The sequence below is a fragment of the Salvelinus alpinus genome, chromosome 28 (genome assembly GCF_045679555.1).
Source record: "Salvelinus alpinus chromosome 28, SLU_Salpinus.1, whole genome shotgun sequence".
Taxonomy (NCBI): Eukaryota; Metazoa; Chordata; class Actinopteri; order Salmoniformes; family Salmonidae; genus Salvelinus; species Salvelinus alpinus.
Genome location: NC_092113.1, coordinates 23,035,220 through 23,059,622, shown reverse-complemented (window position 1 = coordinate 23,059,622; position 24,403 = coordinate 23,035,220). Strand labels below are relative to the sequence as shown.

At 46.2% G+C, this 24,403-nt stretch overlaps 1 protein-coding gene across 8 annotated transcripts in view; it reads left to right on the top strand.

Moving 5' to 3' along the window:
- The window catches only part of LOC139557433 (ankyrin repeat and SAM domain-containing protein 1A-like), a 108,176-nt gene that overhangs the window by 38,171 nt on the left and 45,602 nt on the right, over positions 1–24,403 (top strand). For all 8 annotated transcript variants that reach the window (XM_071372241.1, XM_071372237.1, XM_071372233.1 and 5 more), the window contains 10 exons: positions 8,829–9,125; positions 10,081–10,156; positions 10,310–10,411; positions 10,551–10,637; positions 10,800–10,969; positions 14,159–14,221; positions 14,598–14,724; positions 15,693–15,739; positions 16,978–17,095; positions 22,935–23,461. In XM_071372241.1, coding sequence (XP_071228342.1) covers positions 8,829–9,125; positions 10,081–10,156; positions 10,310–10,411; positions 10,551–10,637; positions 10,800–10,969; positions 14,159–14,221; positions 14,598–14,724; positions 15,693–15,739; positions 16,978–17,095; positions 22,935–23,461 — 1,614 coding nt within the window. The remainder of the gene's footprint in view (positions 1–8,828; positions 9,126–10,080; positions 10,157–10,309; positions 10,412–10,550; positions 10,638–10,799; positions 10,970–14,158; positions 14,222–14,597; positions 14,725–15,692; positions 15,740–16,977; positions 17,096–22,934; positions 23,462–24,403) is intronic.

The window sequence follows — 24,403 nt, the reverse complement described above, 5'->3', positions numbered from 1 at the left end:
ATCGAAAAGCCTGGTGTCTGATAGTGGTATTTTCGAGGAACATGCGGTACTGCTCTTGAAATATGTCAAAGCTGCAAGTCTAACAGTCCTCTGTCTCCAATATAGGTCACCTGCCTAACAAAATGTACTGTACCTTCAGATGGTTGACTGACTGCAGTAAATATGAACACAGACACAGTCATGCAACCAGCTTCCCAGCTTTATACTACACAGAGGGAGAATGTAGTATAAGTTAAACACACAGTGTGATACATACTGTACACACTGCTTTCAGTAGGCTGACAGTGCCCTGAAAATAACACCAGAGAACCTAAAAAGGGAACAGTGGGAAATTGCAGTTAGGCTGCGATTCACACCGGGTATGAGAGCTAGTATTAAATGACAATACAATGTGCCTTTAAAAAAAATATATGATTTTGCCTTCTAATCGGAAGGGCCAGCTTGTCTGAAGAGGGAAGGATATACAGTGGGGCAAAAAAGTATTTAGTCAGCCACCAATTGTGCAAGTTCTCCCACTTAAAAAGATGAGAGAGGCCCGTAATTTTCATCATAGGTACACTTCAACTATGACAGACAAAATGAGGAAACAAAATCCAGAAAATCACATTGTACGATTTTTAATTAATTTATTTGCAAATTATGGTGGAAAATAAGTATTTGGTCACCTACAAACAAGCAAGATTTCTGGCTCTCACAGACCTGTAACTTCTTCTTTAAGAGGCTCCTCTGTCCTCCACTCGTTACCTGTATTAATGGCACCTGTTTGAACTTGTTATCAGTATAAAAGACACCTGTACACAACCTCAAACAGTCACACTCCAAACTCCACTATGCCCAAGACCAAAGAGCTGTCAAAGGACACCAGAAACAAAATTGTAGACCTGCACCAGGCTGGGAAGACTGAATCTGCAATAGGTAAGCAGCTTGGTTTGAAGAAATCAACTGTGGGAGCAATTATTAGGAAATGGAAGACATACAAGACCACTGATAAGCTCCCTCGATCTGGGGCTCCACACAAGATCTCACCATGTGGGGTCAAAATGATCACAAGAACGGTGAGCAAAAATCCCAGAACCACACGGGGGGACCTAGTGAATGACCTGCAGAGAGCTGGGACCAAAGTAACAAAGCCTTCCATCAGTAACACACTACGCCGCCAGGGACTCAAATCCTGCAGTGCCAGACGTGTCCCCCTGCTTAAGCCAGTACATGTCCAGGCCCGTCTGAAGTTTGCTAGAGAGCATTTGGATGATCCAGAAGAAGATTGGGAGAATGTCATATGGTCAGATGAAACCAAAATATAACTTTTTGGTAAAAACTCAACTCGTCGTGTTTGGAGGACAAAGAATGCTGAGTTGCATCCAAAAAACACCATACCTACTGTGAAGCATGGGGGTGGAAACATCATGCTTTGGGGCTGTTTTTCTGCAAAGGGACCAGGACGACTGATCCATGGAAAGGACAGAATGAATGGGGCCATGTATCGTGAGATTTTGAGTGAAAACCTCCTTCCATCAGCAAGGGCATTGAAGATGAAACGTGGCTGGGTCTTTCAGCATGACAATGATCCCAAACACACCGCCCGGGCAACGAAGGAGTGGCTTCGTAAGAAGCATTTCAAGGTCCTGGAGTGGCCTAGCCAGTCTCCAGATCTCAACCCCATAGAAAATCTTTGGAGGGAGTTGAAAGTCCGTGTTGCCCAGCAAGAGCCCCAGAACATCACTGCTCTAGAGGAGATCTGCATGGAGGAATGGGCCAAAATACCAGCAACAGTGTGCTGTGCGAACAGTGTGAAGACTTACAGAAAACGTTTGACCTCTGTCATTGCCAACAAAGGGTATATAACAAAGTATTGATAAACTTTTGTTATTGACCAAATACTTATTTTCCACCATAATTTGCAAATAAATTAATAAAAAATCCTACAATGTGATTTTCTGGATTTTCTTTCCTCATTTTGTCTGTCATAGTTGAAGTGTACCTATGATGAAAATTACTGGCCTCTCTCATCTTTTTAAGTGGGAGAACTTGCACAATTGGTGGCTGACTAAATACTTTTTTGCCCCACTGTATATTTATTTTTATTTCACCTTTATTTAACCAGGTAGGCCTGTTGAGAACATGTTCTCATTTACAACTGCGACATGGCCAAGATAAAGCAAAGCAGTGTGACAAAACAACAACACAGAGTTACACATAAATAAATGTACAGTCAATAACACAATAGAAAATCTATGTACAGTGTGTAGAAGAGTAAGGAGGTAAGGCAATAAATAGGCCATGGAGGCGAAATAATTACAATTTAGCATTAACACTGGAGTGATAGATGTGCAAATGATGATGTGCAAGTAAAGATACTGGGCTGCGAAAGAGCAAGAGGATATGTAACAATATGGGGATGAGGTAGTTGGGTGTGCTATTTACAGATGGGCTGTGTACCGTGATTGGTAAGCTGCTTTGACAGCTGATGCTTAAAGTTAGAGAGGGAGATGTAAGACTCCAGCTTTGGTGATTTTTGCAATTCGTCCCAGTCATTGGCAGCAGAGAACCAGAAGGAAAGGCGGCCAAAGGAAGTGTTGGCTTTGGGGGTGACCAGTGAAATATACCTGCTGGAGCGTGTGCTACGGGTGGGTGTTGCTATGGTGACCAGTGAGCTGAGATAAGGCGGGGCTTTATCTAGCATAGACTTATAGATGACCTGGAGCGAGGGGGTTTGGCGACGAATATGTAGTGAGAGCCAGCCAATAAGAGCATGCAGGTCGCAGTGGTGGGTAGTATATGGGGCTTTGGTGACAAAACGGATGGCACTGTGATAGACTACATCCAATTTGCTGAGTAGAGTGTTGGAGGCTATTTTGTAAATGACATCGCCAAAGTCAAGGATCGGTAGGATATTCAGTTTTACGAGGGTATGTTTGGCAGCATGAGTGAAGGAGGCTTTGTTGCGAAATAGGAAGTAGATTCTAGATTTAATTTTGGATTGGAGATGCTTAATGTGAATCTGGAAGGAGAGTTTACAGTCTAACCAGATACCTAGATATTTGTAGTTGTCCACATATTCTATGTCAGAACCGTCCAGAGTAGTGATGCTAGTCGGGCGGGAGGGTGCGGGCAGCAATCGGTTGAAGAGCATGCACTTAGTTTTACTTGCATTTAAAAGCAGTTGGAGGCCTCGGAAGGAGTGTTGTATGGCACTGAAGCTCGTTTGGAGGTTTGTTAGCACAGTGTCCAAAGAAGGGCCAGATGTATACAGAATAGTGTCGTCTGCGTAGAGGTGGATCAGAGAATCACCAGCAGCGAGAGCGACATCATTGAAATATACAGAGAAAAGAGTCGGCCCGAGAATTTAACCACGTGGCACCCCCATAGAGACTGCCAGAGGTCCAGACAACAGGCCTTCCGATTTGACACACTGAACTCTTCTGAGAAGTAGTTGGTGAACCAGGCGAGGCAGTCATTTGAGAAGCCAAGGCTATTGAGTCTGCCGATAAGAATGCAGTGATTGACAGAGTCAAGCCTTGGCCAGGTCGATGAAGACGGCTGCACAGTACACTCTTTTATCGATGGCGGTTATGATATTGTTTAGGACCTTGAGCGTGGCTGAGGTGCACCCATGATCAGCACGGAAACCAGATTGCATAGTGGAGAAGGTATGGTGGGATTCAAAATGGTCGGTGATCTGTTTGTTAACTTGGCTTTCGAAGATTTTAGAAAGGCAGGGCAGAATGGATATAGGTCTATAACAGTTTGCGTCTAGAGTGTCTCCCCCTTGACCGCGGATGACCGCGGCAGCTTTCCAATCTTTGAGGATCTCAGACGATACGAAAGAGAGGTTGAATAGGCTAGTAATAGGAGTTGAAGCCTGCGCTACGGGCACACTGCCCCACAGTCTGTAAGCATTCTCATTGGCTTCAGTTTAGCACCTGTGTCCGTCTCTGTCTACTGCCACACATCAGATCCGACACCAGCCCTTTTTCTCCATCATATCTCCTTAAACATTCCTACATACATCCATGCAAGCTAGAGCCCCTCAGAAGGGCATCTGTCCATTTTGATGGACAGGTTTTTTCCCTTCATCCTTTATGCATAATCACATCCAGCATATGCCTGATTTTCTGCTGTAGATTGAGTTGTTGCGTGTGGCCAGTGGAGGAGAAGAGAGAGATGCTGGAAAAAGCTACTATCTACCTGCCTGATGATTTAAACTGTTCGACACATACTTCAGTCTGAGACTACCATCGTTGAAGTCGTTTGTGGTGATGTCAAAATGAAGGGTGTTGTATAAAACAAAGTCATCAGCGATTGGATCATCTCTAACAAATCAAAGTAGCAAAGCCAATGACGAATTTTCAAAACGCTGCTTTACCCACTTGAATTCTGGCTCTGGTGAAGAAACTAACGTCCGTGGGCGTGGCGTAGCTGTTGGCCGAATCAAGGAGTTTGGTTTGCCTGGCTACCCAATCTGCTGTCTTCAGTTCCCAGGCATTTGAGATGAGCTTGCCTCTGTGTGGACATGTGAGAAACAGGGATTTACAAATATGTGTGCATACTACGAGTAGTCGCGTGCAGCGTTTGGGCAACCCTGTGGCCACAACAGCTGCTTGCCCCTCCGTCCCTCGCCCCACCCCCCTTAACCAGAGTGCAGAGCATGACATAACCCCTCCTATTCTTCGCTCCGCCAGCCCAGCGAGCACATTACATGCCAGAGGTCACTAGTCTCTCCTCGTTAGCATCTCAGCCAGTAGCTCTACAGTACATAGTCGGACTGCAGCACGTTTCTTCTCTTCTGGAATTGAACATTCTAATGTGAGTGTGATTGGCATCACAACAGTGCAGAAGTTAGGCCTAATCTCCAATGTTCCTGGAGAAAAAGCACTTTAATCTGAGTGTGTTTGACACGCACTGGAGTCTAGATTAAGATGAAGGCCCATTTATCATGCAATTTTTATTTTTTATTATTATTATTATATTTTTTTAACTAGGCAAGTCAGTTAAGAACAAATTCTTATTTTCAATGACTGCCTAGGAACAGTGGGTTAATTTAAAGCTGCCTTGTTCAGGTGCAGAACGACAGATTTTTACCTTGTCAACTCGAGGATTCGATCTTGCTACCTTTTGGTTACTAGTCGAACGCTCTAACCACTATTGTGCAATCTGCCGCCTATTGTGCAATCTACCACTGTCGTTCACACAGGCTTCATACTGTGTACTATCCTGGATTACATCATAGTGTACTAATCCTTCTCTTGATTGTAGCTGCCATCAGTCAACTCCGCAATGTGGATGACCAGGACAGGAGTGTATGTGTGGCCATCTACTTTCTTATGTTAGCATTTGAACAGCTGTTGGTTTGCAGGCTCACGTGGACCCCTGTGCAGTAGGCTAGTGTGGAGTGAAGGAGGCGTCACAGGGAAGGTCTGATTCATGCTGCTCACCCTACGCTTTGCTCTGCTGCTGCCCGGAGAGGCCAGCCGTGGCTAATATGATCAGATGTTGTCAGACTCAAAGCCACGGAACGAACCACACTGGCCACACCACTGAGACAGAGAGGAGGGGATCCTCTGGAGTCTCAGACTTCATTGGTGATGATGTGGTTTTTGGTGTCTTAAAACTAGACACTGATCATGTGTTCATGATATGGCAAATCTTTCTCTCTTTTTGCCGTAAATCTTGAGGAAGTCTTGGTTTTTGCAGGTAGAATTCAATCGGCCATAATCCGAGCAGTTAGCCAGCACACATAGAGGTTGAAGCTGGTTTCTATTTGGATATTGTTATTGCAGATTTTTCCAGGTTGTGCAAGTAAACCTGTATACCCAAGGCTATAAAACATGTTCCTCTGAAGTAGCCTGCATCTAACAGTTGAGAGTTGAATCTATTAAAAAGCTTGTGATGACAAAACAGACGTCATGCTCCTTTGTGTGTGGTCGTGCCATGCTCCTTTGTGTGTGGTCGTGCCATGCTCCTTTGTGTGTGGTCGTGCCATGCTCCTTTGTGTGTGGTCGTGCCATGCTCCTTTGTGTGTGGTCGTGCCATGCTCCTTTGTGTGTGGTCGTGCCATGCTCCTTTGTGTGTGGTCGTGCCATGCTCCTTTGTGTGTGGTCGTGCCATGCTCCTTTGTATGTGGTCGTGCCATGCTCCTTTGTGTGTGGTCGTGCCATGCTCCTTTGTGTGTGGTCGTGCCATGCTCCTTTGTGTGTGGTCGTGCCATGCTCCTTTGTGTGTGGTCGTGCCATGCTCCTTTGTGTGTGGTCGTGCCATGCTCCTTTGTGTGTGGTCGTGCCATGCTCCTTTGTGTGTGGTCGTGCCATGCTCCTTTGTGTGTGGTCGTGCCATGCTCCTTTGTGTGTGGTCGTGCCATGCTCCTTTGTGTGTGGTCGTGCCATGCTCCTTTGTGTGTGTGGTCGTGCCATGCTCCTTTGTATGTGGTCGTGCCATGCTCCTTTGTGTGTGGTCGTGCCATGCTCCTTTGTATGTGGTCGTGCCATGCTCCTTTGTGTGTGGTCGTGCCATGCTCCTTTGTGTGTGGTCGTGCCATGCTCCTGCAGCAAACGGGGAGAGAGAAACAGAGACGGAGAGAGAAACAAAGATCCAAACCTTAATTTAGACCAAAAACACAGAGGATAAGCAGGAAGGAACAATTAGTCAAATCCCAAACCTTAACTGACAAAACCCTAGCAGACTTGTGGTTTATTTCCCTAACAGAGGCTTTTTGTTTTATAGTGTTCTTCTGCTCCGTGGTCTTTGTGTTTGTTGAGTGCAGCTCACACAGGGTCAGACCAAGCCACTCTCAGCCGGCCTCTCTCTCAGCCGGCCTCTCTCTCAGCCGGCCCTTCTCTCAGCCGGCCTCTGTCTCCCCCGTCTTTCCAGAAAGGCAGGTGTTGTTTGGTATTCCCTCGGATTGTAATTTTTTATTTCTCCTCCTTTCTTTCAGCTCAAGCTGTAACCTGTTTTTGCCAGTGTAGTAAGACCTGTCTCTCTCTCTCTCAGTACCTTGAACAATACAGGAGTAGTTACCTACTGATCTTTGTGTTAGTCAGAGGGGAGGGGCCAACACTTGTCCTGGGTGCCCTGTAACCTCCCCCTACCCCCTGTCTCCATGATCCTGCCTCTGATGACAGAATAAAGACTCAGCTGGCACCTCCTCCTCCAGGGAGCAACCCAACCTAGCACACAGTGTGTGGGTATTCTCCTGCCAGCTGTCGGCATGACTGGCACTCAGAGCATGTTTCAGACTGGCATTGTTGCCACACCCTGGTACACAATTGTTGTTGACTGGCACAGAGTGGCTAGCCTTGGGGGAGGTTATGGTTGGTCTCTTACGACAGTTATTCATTCATTACCTTTAGGTTTGTACTGTGTTCACAAACTGTCAAACCTGTATGTTGCACACAGCATACTGCTAGTGTTGTCAGCCACTTGAGTTGACACTGGAATGTCCTGTGTGTTAGCTAGTGTTCCCAGTCTGCCCTTCTAGGAATATGACCTCGCATCAAATTGCCTTTGTGATGAATGTGAGAGAGAATATAGTGTCATTACATATAAATTGTTCTGAGTTGGATATGCATTGGTTATTAAGACCATTATTTTGTCTCCGCTGATGTATCAGGCTGTATTGTACGCCCTCTTCTGGCTGCTGGTGGTAGTACTTGGTAATAAAAAGTAAGGAATGGAGATTTGAACACAGGTCCACTTTACTGAATATGCTGCTGACATAGGCTAGATATGACGTTTGTGATTATGTTACAATGTGAACATATGTCTGATCCTCTCCCAAAGTATTCTGATATTCTCTCCATATGATATAGAGATTACATTTGGCTACAGAATATGCTGCAACTCACTCAGCATCAACTTTATTGCTTGTGTTGTGGGTGCTTTTTGAGTGTAAAAGCTTTGTTTGTAATGCTATTGATTTAATGTTGTTCTAGTGAACATATAGTTTTGATCCCTGCTCTCTGCGCTTGGAGAATCTCTATTTAAAAAATGTATATATATTCCATCCATTTCACTCATAGGCTGTATCCCTGTGCAGTCAGAACTTTGACCTCAGGATTGCCATCATCTCTGTTACTAGACAAGCCAGTTCCTCAGCCGCTGTTCTGCTCTCAGGACCATAGATTGTATTGACGTATGAGCCGTGTCCCTCTAGCACTATCTTGCTGGGTCAACCTGGTAACGAATGCATCCCCTGCATGTGAAGCACTGCATTGATCACACTCACTACACTTGTCTGTCACCACACCACTCAAGTCTCTCACACTGGCTGTCACCCCTATCTCTGTCTGCACGAAGCAGTTACTTAAACAACCAAGCAACACATTACATATTGTCATCACAGAAGTGTCTTTCCAAAATATGGTGGCCTTTACTAAATGTCAACAGATTGTCCTTTCGTCACATTTACAGCAGGCCATGCCCTATAAGAAGCAGGTGTTAGACAGTTCTACTCAACAGGGACCGTTCCCAGTCATGACTTCAGTCCCCACCCCCCAGCATTCTCCCAGCATCCCTTTCTCTCAGCTAGCCAGCGCTTTCCTTGGGCCTCGTCATCCTGAGTGGTGCTCTTCAGTGACCTTTAGACATATTGGCTAATATGGTGGTTGCTAAGCACTGATTGGCTCAACCTACGTGACACAATCATGAGTCCTCAATCACTGCTTTCTGGAAGCTGGACCATGACTCACTTAATGCTCCCTTCCTTCTTTCCTCCCTTCTTCCCAATATCCACCCCCCACTTCTTTCTCTACTTCCTCTATGTGGATGCTCACCCCCTGCCTCCCATCCCTCCACCTTTCCTTTCTGGTCCCCCTTCCTCCCCCCTCCAACAGAACAATGACAACGAGACCCCTCTCCACTGTGCCGCCCAGTACGGCCACACCCAGGTGGTGCATCTGCTGCTGGAGGAGCTGACTGACCCCACCATGAGGAACAACAAGTTTGAGACGCCGCTGGACCTGGCGGCGCTCTACGGCCGGCTAGAGGTGGTCAAGCTGCTGCTCACCGCCCACCCCAACCTGCTCAGCTGCAACACCAAGAAACACACGCCGCTGCACCTGGCCTCACGTAACGGACACCTGGCCGTGGTAGAGGTGCTGCTGGATGCTGGCATGGACATCAACTATGAGGTGAGGACTGAGGAGAACACTGGGTCTGTTGTCTCTCCTGCCTGTTCAATGATCAGGTTCAATGTGTTGTTGTGAGGGCGTAGTTATGTGGATATATAGAGACTGAATGTGTCCATAATGTTATGTTGTGTACACACCATTGCAGTATTTAGGCCTACAAACTCATAGGCTCTTGACTCAAACCTCTTGAGCTCTAAAGAACCAGTATTTTATTTTATTTAACCTTTATTTAACCAGGAAAGGCCCATTGAGACCCAGAGTCTCTTTTTCAAGGGAGACCTGGCCAAGAAGGCAGCAACAATCAATACATTACATAATTAAAATATACATCAACACAACATGATCCAGCATAAAAAAGCATTTACATTCCTCCGTAACAGAGTTTCCCATCAATATTTGACTGTTTAAGGGGGCTTTTGGCCCTCTCCTCTTCCTGTACCAGACTGTGCCATCCATCAGTCGTGTCCTACCTCCACTTCCCTCATCTCTGCTCTGTAGCAGGTCTGGGCCACCAAGAATCCTTCAGGTCTTGCTTCCTGCAGTTTCCATTAGCATGGCGCTGCGAGCTGGAAAATAATCTACTTTGATTCCTCAACCAAATAATTCTCCATAGCAAAACACACAGGGGTGGTGGCCGGCAGGGGATAAATAACCGAAGCCAAACTTCTATTTCACGCTGATCAAACCTGTCCTGTGTGTTCAGGAAGTATCCTGCTGGTTTAGCTTTAAGCAGTATGCCCTAGCTGACCAAGATGAGAGGAATCAGAATCAAAGCTTTGTGGCGGTCTAGATAGCAGGTCTTCACCTGTTCCTCTCAGCAGGGAGGGTTTGGGTTAGAGATCTGACCTCTGCTGTTCTGTATGTTGCTGCCATGGAGTCTACTATGATGTCATGTTTTGTTATTGCTCAGCCACAGCATTGTTTTGATTATGGTCTGTTTGTTGTCTCTCTGCAGACGGAGAAGGGCAGTGCCCTCCATGAAGCGTCTCTCTTTGGGAAAACTGACGTGGTGCAGAAACTTCTGAGGGAAGGTCAGACACTGACGCCTCCATTTAGTCAACATGCTTATAAGATACATCACGTTTCTACCCACTGAATAATGCAGATATAACCCCCTGTTCGTTTCTCTCTCCTCCCCTAATCCCCTGCTCTGTCCTCTGTGTATCTTCCCTGTCCTGCTCCAGGGGTTAATGTCAACATGGTGGACAACAAGGGCCTGACTGCGCTGGACACTGTCAGAGAGATGCCCTCTCAGACGAGCCGGCAGATAGCAGCTCTAATTCTGGGTAAGAAATACAGACATAAATGGTTCCCTATGGGATTATAAAGAAAGATGACCTTACCTACCACAAACTGATTTCCCCAAATGTTTTTTCGGACTAATGAAATTATTTGAATGACCTTTTCTTCCTTATCTCTCTGCAGGTCATATGTCAGGAAATCCCCCTGTTTTGGATTTGCCTCCTCCCCCTCTCCCTCCACCTAATGAGAGCCCTAGTCCGAGGAAAAAAGGTATGTCGTATCTATACAGAAAACCTAAAGTTAAGTGAGCCCTTAGAGGATATGGTGTTAACACGTAACCACCAGCCAAGGCTCTCTACCTGTGTGATGCTGTGCATTGCTACCTGTATTTGTATGAGTATCAATATGTGTGTTAAAATGTGTGTGTTGTAGGTGAGATGGAGGTGGTGAGTGCACTGCTCTCGGGGCTGGCCCCGGGGCCTGAGGAAGAGAGCCCGTATGAGGCTCTGTTTGAGGCCACCTCCTGTCACTCTCTAGACAGCCTGGCCAGCGGGAAGTCCTCCGACAGGGACTCTGGACGGCCTGACAGTGAAGCCGGAAAGGTTGGTCTGGAACTCTGCCTTCCACCACAGAAACACACAACATGTGACTCAGGAGGATTGCGTGGCTGGGCATCTAAAATATTTTATCTCCACTAGAGGGCAATAGTTCTCTGCATTTAATTGTTGTTGAGTAGACTGGATTTAGCAATTATGACAGCATATCTCTTTAACACTAGAAAAGCCTGAGACAATGACGAGTCTTTTTTCACGTCAACATTCTAACAGTCTAATAAATACATTTCATATAATAATTTGGTTGTGTTTATGAAAGTCTTAGTTAACATTACACTACGAAAGAAAATGTATTTCAAAGTACACAGTAGCATTTCCATTAGTTTATGTAACTGTAGGCTATATGTACAAATGAAAACCACTAAAACACCACAATTCAAGTGTTAAAATCCATTAAATAAAAAAAATCTGAAAGATTATTCATTTGTTAAGGAACATTATGAAACTAAGAAAATGCATTTTAAAATAACAGAATGGCATATTTTGAGTTTAAATATATTACTGTGCTTTGAATGTTGCGAGTGCATGTAGGGAGTTTATGGACTCGCCATCATTCTGCCAAAAATGCTCGAGGGGGTGTGGTATATGGCCAATATAACACGGCTAATGGCTGTTCTTAGGCAGAATGCAACGCGGAGTGCCTGGATGCAGCCCTTATCCGTGGTATATTGGCCATGTACCACAACCCCCTGAGGTGCCGTATTGCTGTTATAAATTGTTACCAACGTAATTAGAACAGTAAACGAAGTCATTTTGCATAACACAGCTTTCCACCAATCAGCAACCAGGAGTCAAACTACCCCATTTATAATTTGAAATAATAGAGCTCAAGGGTTAATTTCTAAGAGTGATTTGGAAACTGCAGAATCTGCTAGACATCAAAACGTCTTACCTGCTTGTGACCTTGTAGAAGTTTGAAAAAGTAACTTTTTGGCACTCCGTTTCCCTGCCCCGTTCATCAGATTCTTCATATATTGATACTATTCTCACCCATCTGTCTATTGTCAATGTAATCTTGTCTTAAGCTAACTCTTAAGCTAGTTATATGTGTGAAATTAGTTTCGATATACACTCACCGGCCAGTGTATTAGGTACACCACCCCATTCACAAAAATGGATCGCTCCTACAGACAGTGAATAACATGGCCGTGGCTTGCTATATAAATTAGGCAGACAGGCATCGAAGCATTCAGTTACTGTTCGATTGAACATTTGAATGGGAAAAACGAGTGACCTAAGCAACTTTGAGCGTGGTATGATAGTCGTTGCCAGGTACGTGACTTTGAGCGTGGTATGATAGTCATTGCCAGGTACGTGACTTTGAACGTGGTATGATAGTCGAGTCCAGGTACGTGACTTTGAGCGTGGTATGATCGTCGAGTCCAGGTACGTGACTTTGAGCGTGGTATGATCGTCGTTGCCAGGTACGTGACTTTGAGCGTGGTATGATCGTCGTTGCCAGGTACGTGACTTTGAGCGTGGTATGATAGTCGTTTCCAGGTACGTGACTTTGAGCGTGGTATGATCGTTGTTGCCAGGTACGTGACTTTGAGCGTGGTATGATAGTCGTTGCCAGGTACGTGACTTTTAGCGTGGTATGATAGTCGTTGCCAGGTACGTGACTTTGAGCGTGGTATGATAGTCATTGCCAGGTACGTGACTTTGAACGTGGTATGATAGTCGAGTCCAGGTACGTGACTTTGAGCGTGGTATGATCGTCGAGTCCAGGTACGTGACTTTGAGCGTGGTATGATCGTCGTTGCCAGGTACGTGACTTTGAGCGTGGTATGATCGTCGTTGCCAGGTACGTGACTTTGAGCGTGGTATGATAGTCGTTGCCAGGTACGTGACTTTGAGCGTGGTATGATCGTCGTTGCCAGGTACGTGACTTTGAGCGTGGTATGATAGTCGTTGCCAGGTACGTGACTTTTAGCGTGGTATGATAGTCGTTGCCAGGTACGTGACTTTGAGCGTGGTATGATAGTCGTTGCCAGGTATGTGACTTTGAGCGTGGTATGATCGTCGTTGCCAGGTACGTGACTTTGAGCGTGGTATGATCGTCGTTGCCAGGTACGTGACTTTGAGCGTGGTATGATAGTCGTTGCCAGGTACGTGACTTTGAGCGTGGTATGATAGTCGTTGCCAGGTACGTGACTTTTAGCGTGGTATGATCGTCGAGTCCAGGCGTGCCGGATCCAGTATCTCAGAAACGGCCTTGACAAACAAAAAAACAAACAGCCAGCGGCAGTCCTGTGGGTGAAAATAGCTTGTTGATGGGAGAAGTCCAAGGAGAATGGCAAGAATGGTGCAAGCTAACAGGCTGACCACAAACAGACAAATAGCTGTGCAGTAGAACAGTGGTGTGCAGAACAGTATCTTAGAACGCACATCTCGTAGGTCCTTGTCACGGATGGGTTATTGCAGAAGACAACCACACCGGATTCCACTCCTATCAGCTAAAATCAAGAAGAAGCGGCTCCGGTGGGCATGTGATCACCAACACTGGACAACTGAGGAGTGGAAACACATCACCTGGAACATGACAGCCAGTTCAGTTTACTTGAGTGGCCTGGTCAGTCCCCAGACCTGGTCAGTCCCCAGACCTGGTCAGTCCCCAGACCTCAACCCACTAGAGCCTCTTTGGGACGAGATGGAACGGGCTGTTCACAGCTTGAATGTACCTCCGTCCAATCTGCAGCAACTACGTGATGCCATCACGGCTGCGTGGAGGCAAAGGGGTGTCCGACCCAGTACTAGATGGCTGTACCCAATAAACTGGCCCGTGAGTGTAGTTTTGATGGGCCATTATCAGCTGCGCAGGCTGACTGCCAGTGAACGAGGGTAGCTAGAAAAAAACGACATGTCCTCTTAAAACGGCTTATAAAACAAATTCTGCTTTTGATATCAAGATGAAAATAATTACAGTGTGTTATATAGACTTATTTAGGAAAAGTCAAGGACGTGGGCGGGGGGAGGACATGAATAAAATGTATAATTAGAAAAGTACATTAGTTTTGCATCCACATGACACGCTCTCAGCTTTTCTAGTGTTAAAGCAAAGATCTATGTTTGAATTCAAGGCTCCAGTTCAACCGACCTTCTACAGTACTTCAAGATATATGTCAAGCTAATGTCTGAGCACAGTCAGTGATTTCCTTCTCTGTTTGTCAATTACAGAAAGACCGGCTGGCTCACCAATCCCAACCTGCCCCAGGCCATGTAGAGGAGCTTAGCTCAGAGGTCAGAATCTATGGTCATTAAAGCTCTGTTTTGAAGGACCATGTTGTAATGGTTGGGTTAAATGCGGAAGACTCATTCGGTTGAAGGCATTCAGTTGTGCAACTGACTAGGTATCCCCCTTTCCCTTTCCTTTCCATTACTTTTGACCAAAGCAATCAATTAGTTCCTGCTAGTTTTGTGTGTAAGGAACGAGCTAAGGACTGTGTGGATAACCGTAAGATCTAGTACAACCGTGAGAGGGCACTGTGGAGTAACTTCTCACTGTAGGAGTCCTCAGCGTCACAGGACAGTCTGAGATGAATGCTCCACAAGCCTAACAGAGGTGGTATGGGTGTTCTGTACTGTGCTGACCCTGTCTCCCATCTCTCCCTCACAGGCCCTATTCACTAACAGCAGCATCGATGAGAGGGGGGAGATAGAGGAGGAGGATCACACGTATGAACTGCTGCTGTCTGCCCAGACCAAAGTCCCCCAGTCCGCACTGGACCCCCCATCCCAGAAAGGTACACACTTACAGGGAGGACAAGGGGTGTAGAAAGTGATTTGGATTAAGGATGATATTCAAATCCCTTCATGATTGCTAATTGATGGAAAATGATGTGTGATAAAACACTGCTCCCTCAGCCTGAAGAATAAGGAGCACCTGCAACCTCTCCCCCACTCCACCCACATGCCCCCTCCCTGGTGCTTTGCAAAGTGTGACCCCTCATTCCTAGCAGCATTACACCAGGGATGGAATGGAGAAGGGGTCAGTTTTCCAACCGCTCCCTAAACCCATCCTGCTTCCACTCTGTCTGGTTGTAACCCTTTACCCAAATACAGCTAAGGTTTAACCTCGACAGCATCAGTAGGAGAGAGCTTGGAATATGCTAATGTATGGTATCCTACTCAGGATGGTCATAGGAGAGGACTCATTCCTTAGCTTTGGCTTTTGATTGACAGTGCGTTTCATTGGATTAAATGGGATTTAATTAACAGCACATTGGAGTCCCTGTCTGTTGATATGAATGTTTTTAAACTGTACCCCAGGCTTTCTGTTCTGTCACATTCTTAATAAATGAATTGTGTGTCACTATACAGTGTCATAGAAATTAATGTGGAGAGTCTGATTGCTGATGTAATCACTTCCCCTTTTATTTTGATGAATGACTAGATGTCCAGTCCTTGACTTGCGTTCCTCCTTTATGTTGTTAAGATGTTTGAGGAAGTCTTTGCTGGCTGCTTAATTGTCTGCTCTTCTATCTGTTTTAAGTGTCTGTCTGAGTGTCTGTCTGGCCATTGTCTCCAATACTACCCACAATACCATGTGCATAAAACATGAGCTTTATTATACTTCCCTTTCCAATTCACTTTGCATAATATCATCCCTGGCAGTCTTGAGATTGAATAAATTGAATAGAAATGAAATATGATAATTGTACTACCTTACTCATGATGACCTAACTAACTGCTGTCTATCCTGTCTCCCCAGATGGGAACGCTACAGTCAAACAGTCTTCCAACAGTCTCCTACCTCAGGTATGACCTGCATCTCCTCTCCTTTCCTCCTCTCATCCCTCCATCTCTCCCCTCATCCCACCATGGCTGCCACGCTGCCTGTCATCTGACTCATCTGTGCTCTGGAACGCTGTGTAATGAATAAGATGTTATTTACCACTAGTAGCTACATATCAGGGCAGCATGTTGCCTAGCAGTTGGAGCGTTGGGCCAGTAACAGAAAAGCCGTTAATGGGAAAAATCTGCCGATGTGCCCTTGAGCAAGGCACTTAACCCTAATTGATAATGGCAGACCCTGGCCGTGACCCTACACTTTAAGGGCGTCTCAGGGAGAGTAGGATATGCAAAAAACACATTTCCAATTCATAATTATGATAGTGATATTTTCTCCTGTGTCACACACTGCTTACACAGAGAAAGACATGGACAAAGAGCAAAGTAAAAGGTCCCTGGGCTCCTCCACGTTCTGCTTTGACATGAAATCGAACCATGGCGTTTGATCTTTTTCCCTAAACATTTATTTTTCCACCATGGTACTGCTCCATCCTGCGAGGATAAATATCTTACATACAGGTACTTCATCAGGAAATATGTCTCCCTGACTGAGGTCCTCTGTCAATCTCTGTGTCTCTGTTTAGTGACTTTGTAGCCAACCCTGGCCACCGGGACTCCTGGAGATTTACAGCCTCTCCCCTCACTCCTTTCCTCCCTCTCTCTGCCTCTCTTTCCTCTCCATCTCTTTTAATTCCCCTTCTCCTATCCCTGTCTCATCGAATGTAACTGGAGGGCCCTATAAAGCTGTCTTTTCTATTTATTATCCTATCATATCTATTTATACTGCCTTTTTATTATACAGTTAGCTGCCACAGGGTTTTATTTGCGTTGCTCTCCCCCCTCCTCCCATAAACTCATCTCAAATCTGTTTTTTTTCTGAGGTTCTTATTTGGAACAACTGTCCCTTTGCTGCCTAATATTTTTTTTAAATGAGTGTGTGGCTGACTGGCTCGCTGGCTGACTGACTGGTGTCCTCTGTGTTCTAATCAGCAGCCAGCCATCTGAGGCTATCATTCATATTAGGAATGATGATGCAACGTGGCAACAATCACTGGGATGCTTTCTTCATTTAATATCATAGTGTGGGGCTAATTCAGGCTGTGCTAATCGTCTGCTCTGCTGTGATGGCAGCAGTGAGTGTGGTGGTGGTTTTAGTTGGTATTGACAGCTGTTAGTGTGCTCATCTCTCCCCTGGTCTCCTCCAGCAGCAGAAGCCCACTGCCCCTAGTGACCTCAGACCACCAGGCGAGACGGGCAACACTCTAAAGCTCCCTGGATCTCCTGTGGTTGGGCCTGGACGGACGGGACTCCGCTCCACTGGCGGTGAGTTCCACCCTCCACATGCTCTACCTACTGGATGGCAGTCCCTGGTGGGAGAGATGTGCTTGTTTCTAAGCTCCACATTGACCATAGATGCAGTAAAGGGCAATGTTCCCTCTAAGCTGCGCGCGTGCGTGGGCACACAGCTCCCACGGGACTGCCAAGCAGAAGAAATATCAGCCTGCAGAGAAGCACGAGATTGAACTTCACTTAACTTTCTAGTTTTCCCCTTTAGTTAACACTATCAACGTGTCCGTCTACTGTGGGAATTGCCAATATAAGCCAACTTCAATGCAACATACCGAAACAAAACGGACTATGCAAGACTTAGTATGCAAAACGAACTATGCAGGAGATTTTCTTGTAGGAACCGGAGTAGGATTCTATTGCATTGACAGGCAAGACTCAGCCCATACTATACAGACCAGTGCGGCATAACCAATCAGAGCTGCAGTATACCTATATGCAAATAGTCCATTGCCATATATGGATCTGTGCCATTCCTTTGAATTGGACTGTGTTTACACCATAAGTGGTGGTGAGTAGATGTGTTTGTTTTGAGATCAAAGCGAGTACCAAAGTGTTTTCTTGCATAAAACAACACATTTTCAGTCACCTCCTTGTCTGAATGACAAGTGGATAAACAGGTTAATGTCAAACCCTGCATAAGTCTCACGGAATGTAGGCCTACATTAAATACCACATATTGGCTCCTACTGTAGGCTGAATGATAGAACAGCTATTTCCATGTTAAAATGTAATGGGATAAATTTTCTCCATTATTTTTGATAGTGGGCCACTATGATAGGCCTACGTTATGATCAAATAGCCACAGTAGCCTACTGTTACAACTGTAACTTAAAGCGTGTACAGCCTAAGTGTTCAGAATATACGCGCGCCAGAAGTTGCACAGAATTTTCACAATGTTCAAGTTTGCGCTCAGCAGACCTGAAATTTGCTCAGTGCTGAAAAAATTGGAAATGCCATGGAAACGTGTGGAGGAAAGATGCCATTGGGGAAAGATCCCGAATGTCCTCATTGCCCCCCAGCAAAATGATCCTACATTTAGGCTGTTGTTTATATGTGTATTTCACACTATGTTGAGGTAAATATTGGAGGATAATACTGTATGGATGTCAACCCCAATACATGTCCATGTTATTCTCACCAATCAACTGCATTACATTTAAAAACGACTTTGACTACCAGCACCCATTTCGCTAGGCTATCAGTTTATACGAACACCAGTTACCATTTAGCAGTCACTTCTTCTAAACCTCAAAAGGGACAACTTCTAAGTCTTTTGCAGCGAAAATTGTGGGCCTGTTACAACACAAAAATCATGATGGATTTGACAAACATCCGTATTATTAGATCAGATTTGTTAAATGTGCTCCAATCCAACATCCTCCTATCCCCATGGTCCCAGATGTCTCACTGCTATACTCTAGTTACAGCTACTGGGTCATGAGCAGCTCTGTGCTCTTCTCTGACTCTGAGGAGCCAAAGGAGACAGGACATTTGCTTGAGTAACACGGCAGACTTGGCCAAACATAACCCGTGCATGTCGCTGTAACTGTAATGTAAGAAATGCATTAGCATCTGACTGCAGAGTGCGATTGCTAGGGTTGGATTAGTGCTGCCTGGGATTGGCATTCTAGAGGCTCAGCAGCTCTGGGTCTGGATTAGGCTTGTTTAGATCAGGCTGAATTGACATTCTCTGGCAAGCCAGCTGAAGAAAACTAATCTGGTTTGTTACATGGAACAGAATTCTTGGTCAAATTTGACCATACACTGTATTATTATCTAAGAACCCCCAGCCTACAGTACTTACAGTAATACACCACTAGAAATGCAACGTTGTACACTTTATGCATTGGTTGGAGATTGGACAATCTTTATCTTATCCTCTTCCATCTTGCTGTCTAGTTCTTTGTTTATCTTGCTGCGTTTGCCCGTTCTCTCATACAGCACCATAGCAGGCTCATGCATATCCAAGCAGGGCATAATCATGCAAACACAGACACACAGCGACACATAGCTAAGCATGCTGTGTCTGTGATAGATGTGTGCTGTTTGGGGACTGTGTCTGTGATAGAGATGTGTGCTGTTTGGGGACTCTAATATAAACAGGTATGCCCAGTCCCTCTCCATTACCATCTGAAAGCAGCTGCCTCTCAGGGATTGGGATTAGGGCCCTGCTCACACTCCCTGCTACTCTTAACCCCCGCCCCGTCACATCTCTCCCCCATCGAGGCTGTGTGTGTGTGTGTGTGTGTGTGTGTGTGTGTGTGTGTGTGTGTGTGTGTGTGTGTGTGTGTGTGTGTGTGTGTGTGTGTGTGTGTGTGTGTGTGTGTGTGTGTGTGTGTGTGTGTGTGTGTGTGTGTGTGTGTGTGTGTGTGTGTGTGTGTGTGTGTGTGTGTGTGTGAAGTAGACATGCCTTGTCAGCAGCAGCAGAGAGGAGGCAGAGCACCTGTCACACACTGCCTTCCTCAGAAGGAAGGAATCACAGAGGATGCCCAACAGATTCCACATGCCTCCTGTTTCACAGGCATCTAACCATACAGTGCACTACTCTCACGCACAGTCAATTGGGTGCAGAAGAGATTTCACATACTGAATAGTGATAAAGTTATCTGCCATAGACATAATATCTTATGACTATCAGGTTATGTGGCCTTGGCCAGAGTGAACTCATACAGGAGAGGCTAGCATCACTAGATAGATGATAGCCTGCTAAATTCTCAGTGCATATCTATTTACTAGCTTGACTGTAGTGAGAACCACAGCTGTGTTTAGTGGTTTCTGCCTGCTGTGGGGACCTGTGGAGAGTGGAGCACACTGCCCATCCTGGCCTTGCACTTGGCCAATAGTGAATGACTAGAATTGGGATGTTCTCGAGCCCCCAAACAGACTAATCAATGTATGTGTCAGTTTAACATCAACAATGTCCATTACAAAGTGCTGTCCTTCTCAGTCTCTATCACATATACACAGGTTCCCCAATAACGTATAACATCAATTGAATAATTTTGACTTTTCAATTAAGATTGAGGTCAGAATCTCAATAGTTTTGCGCCTGTAGTTTTAAATGTCATTCTAACACATGACATACAGAGCTAAAAATGCTCTCCAGTCTGAGTACAGAAAAGCAATTTCCCCAGGGGCTGTAAATAACTTGGCCTACATACTGTCTCTCTGTGACATCAATGCAACAGTAACTGTAGAATTAACATGACATCACTGCTCACAAAGCCACCAAATGAAACACACACACACACACACACACACGTGTGTTCTCTAACCAGTGACATCATCCCTCCATAAAAGCAGTGTAAATATCCATATGTCTCTCATTGGGTTACTGAGTATCTCAGTGTTTCCAGCCCCGGTCGGACCGTTGAATCATGGGTGTTGTAGTCTGGGTCCTGTTGGTTTAACACACTAGGGGATTGTTGAAGGGAGCCATAGCGATTCGCTCATTGGTCATTCACACTCTACAGCTGCCAAGGACAGGGTGGGTGTTTGGCTGTGGTCTCTCCATATGTTTATACACACGCACGTATACACACACACGCACATATCTTTCCAAATTGAGTAGTAGGCAGCTGAGCGTAGATGGGCACAGGGCGTTGGTACTCTGCCTCACTGCAAATGGCCTGTAAGCTAAACAGTGCATAGAGCATAGTGTACCAGCTCCTACCAAGCTGACATACACGGTGGAGTAACTGTTACTGTTTCCCCTGGACCGATATTAATCTCTAACAGAGCTCTTTTTAGAGTTGAATATATTGTTTTGAGAGCTGTTTGAATGACTGAATGGTATTGGCAACCCTATGTCCTGTTGAGAGAGAGCTTCATTAGAATGCTTGGAGTAACTGCAGTCTTTTTGTAGCTGTCTTCTGCCCTGAAGGACAAACTAAAACACACTGAAGGGGCCACTGCCCCGCTGTGACGTCACTGACACTGTCCCAGTTTCCCTGTCACCAAACACCACGACCCTCTCACCGGAATTGGCAATGAGGACACACACACACACACACACACACACACACACACACACACACACACACACACACACACACACACACACACACACACACACACACACACAGGGCAGCACGACACACACACACACACACACACACACACACACACACACACACACACACACACATTAACCATGTGTCAGAAGCCTAATTATCAGGATTGTGGGAGTCAGACAGGGTGGATGGAGTGATCCCAGAGTTACAATCCCAGAGATGCAGTCAGCGGCTAGTGAGTTGGGACAGGCAGGCAGAGAGCTCACACAGCTACAGCTCTACATAGCTTTGGTTTACACAGCTCCGGCTCAGAGAGAAGTACAAGAAGGGAGGGACAGAGGGGGAGCTTGACAGGCAGAAGGGGAACAGAGGCACAACCTGGCTCAACTCTCATCCGGTGGTCGATTTGATGGTGGAAAAACAGGCTTGGGTGTCAGTGTCTCCTTCGAGGGGGAGAGAAAGAGGGCCTGTTGTTTTGAGGGGAAATGCATATTGTTTTCAACTGGATCGGCTGTACAGGATCTGTAAGCAGGGATTGTTTTCATGCTATAGCTCGAAGCATAAGAAGTAAGTTTCTGTTTGTTCTTGTGTTTCTGTCTGTGTCCAAATGTGTTTTTTTGTGCGTGCGTGCGTGCGTGCGTGCGTGCGTGCGTGCGTGCGCACAGATGGTGCAGTATGCTTGTTGTCTTGCTCCCATCCGGTTTCTTCCTTTGCTGATTTCCTGTGGGGATTCCTCAGTGCTGTATCATTTCTGTGGAACCTGACCTCAAACAGGGGCTGCTGCTGGTTATCTCAAAGGGAGTGAGACACACACAGAGACAGGCAGGGTTGGAGGAGTGGGAAAAAAATGGCAGAGCATTGAGTAATGTAACAAACTTCCAGAGAGATGGCTGCAAGCTGGGATTGGAATTATCTGTCTTCCAGTGCTTCGGACAGCATTCTGTAGGGCCGTCTCTCCTTCTCTCTCATGCCCAAACAAACACAGATCTGTTTCTGGGGCTGTGGGGGCGGTGTTATTAGTCATGCTAGATATCTACCTTCAGTCTCAGTCCAGCCTCCTGCCTGCCTTGACTCACTACTCCTTACTCATTACTCCCTGCTCTTTAGTCTCTCCCCCTAACTCTTCTGGTCTCCTCTCATCTCTACAGATAACTCCCTGCTCTTTAGTCTCTCCTCCTAACTCTCCTGGTCTCCTCTCATCTCTACAGATAACTCCCTGCTCTTTAGTCTCTCCCCCTAACTCTCCTGGTCTCCTCTCATCTCTACAGATAACTCCCTGCTCTTTAGTCTCTCCCCCTAACTCTCCTGGTCTCCTCTCATCTCTACAGATAACTCCCTGCTCTTTAGTCTCTCCTCCTAACTCTCCTGGTCTCCTCTCATCTCTACAGATAACTCCCTGCTCTTTAGTCTCTCCCCCTAACTCTCCTGGTCTCCTCTCATCTCTACAGATAACTCCCTGCTCTTTAGTCTCTCCTCCTAACTCTCCTGGTCTCCTCTCATCTCTACAGATAACTCCCTGCTCTTTAGTCTCTCCCCCTAACTCTCCTGGTCTCCTCTCATCTCTACAGATAACTCCCTGCTCTTTAGTCTCTCCCCCTAACTCTCCTGGTCTCCTCTCATCTCTACAGATAACTCCCTGCTCTTTAGTCTCTCCTAACTCTCCTGGTCTCCTCTCATCTCTACAGATAACTCCCTGCTCTTTAGTCTCTCCTAACTCTCCTGGTCTCCTCTCATCTCTACAGATAACTCCCTGCTCTTTAGTCTCTCCTAACTCTCCTGGTCTCCTCTCATCTCTGCAGATAACTCCCTACTCGGCCAGGACCTAGTCGCAGTACCTGAAGTGTTCACAGGCCTCTTGCACGGCTCCTCGCCTGTTTTTGACTGTCAGGTGGAGCCCCTCAGCAGGCTGCCAGGTGGGGTACTGACACAGTCCAGCCAAGGCCAACAGCCGGCGCCAGCTCCAACGGTCCCCACCAAAACAACAGAAGCTCCGCTTCTGCCTCCTCCAAACATCAACATGGCTGCCATCCTGACAGACTGTGACCCCAAAGCCATCTATGCCACAGTGTCTAAGGGGGTGCCCAGGAACAGAGACAGAGACAGGATGAGGGACTTTGGGTCTAGGGCTGTGCCTGCTGGCAGGATGCATCCCCCTGGGGACCTGAAGCTGGCCCGCAGCCTCTCCAAGTCGGACTCGGACCTGCTGGTATCGCCGCCTAGCGAGGAGGAGGGAGGGCTGGGCAGCCGGAGTGAGTCCGTCTCCAACTGCAGTGCAGCCAAGAAGCGGCTGGAGAAGTCGCCCTCTTTCGCCTCTGAATGGGACGAGGTAAGACCCTTGCTTCACTGTTCCGTTGGACTTATGTTATAATATGGTGTTCTGTATTCATAGTTTATACACTCACCTGGGTGAGTTCTCAGGGATGACTTCTATACCATCACCATATAGTGTTACAGGTGAAAGGACACTACATGGTCACATTATAGCCCTCCTCATGGAGCTGTTGTCTAGTTATCGAGGGGTTTGCCTGTACAGTAGAATGACATCATGGAGCTGTTGTCTAGTTATCGAGGGGTTAAGCTGTACAGTAGAATGACATCATGGAGCTGAGAGACTCGGGAACATTAGGCCTGCATGAGTGAGATCCACACACACCCCTCTCTTTAGCCAGGTTTTCTCATTCATATCTGCCGTTTTTCTTCCCCTAAACTCTGTATTAACCCTGCTGAAATAGGAGCCTAACCCGGTCTATCACTGCAGTGAGAAGATAATATTCAAAATTGTATATATCCAGCCATTCAGAACTGAAATACCCTGTCTGAGGGGCCGATAACAAAGAATACAGAGCCAGGGAGAGGAGAGAGAGAGAGAGAGAGATTAGAAGTGACGGAAAGATGGGGCTAAAAAGTGAGGAGGAGCTGAAAAAGTAACAGGATAGATAGGCCTAGACAAAGAGTTGGAAAGTGAGACGAGGAGAGCGGAGGAGAAGGCCATTGAGTTACAGCTCTATCCTCCCTTCAGGACTGACTCTGCCTCCTCAGGTTGCCATGGTGTTACATTCCAACCTAATCTGAGCTCCCCTGGAGATGGGCAACTGTTTTTAGGGTTGCCTTGAACACACACACTTTTTATTCAGTATCCTAAAATAGAGCCATTTGGAATAAGTGTTATCCGCAACATGCGTGTAACTGCACCATTATGGTATTTTGAGATGCAATCTGCATGGATTGTTAGATCCACTTTAAATCTTCCACTATTTACATCCTTTGT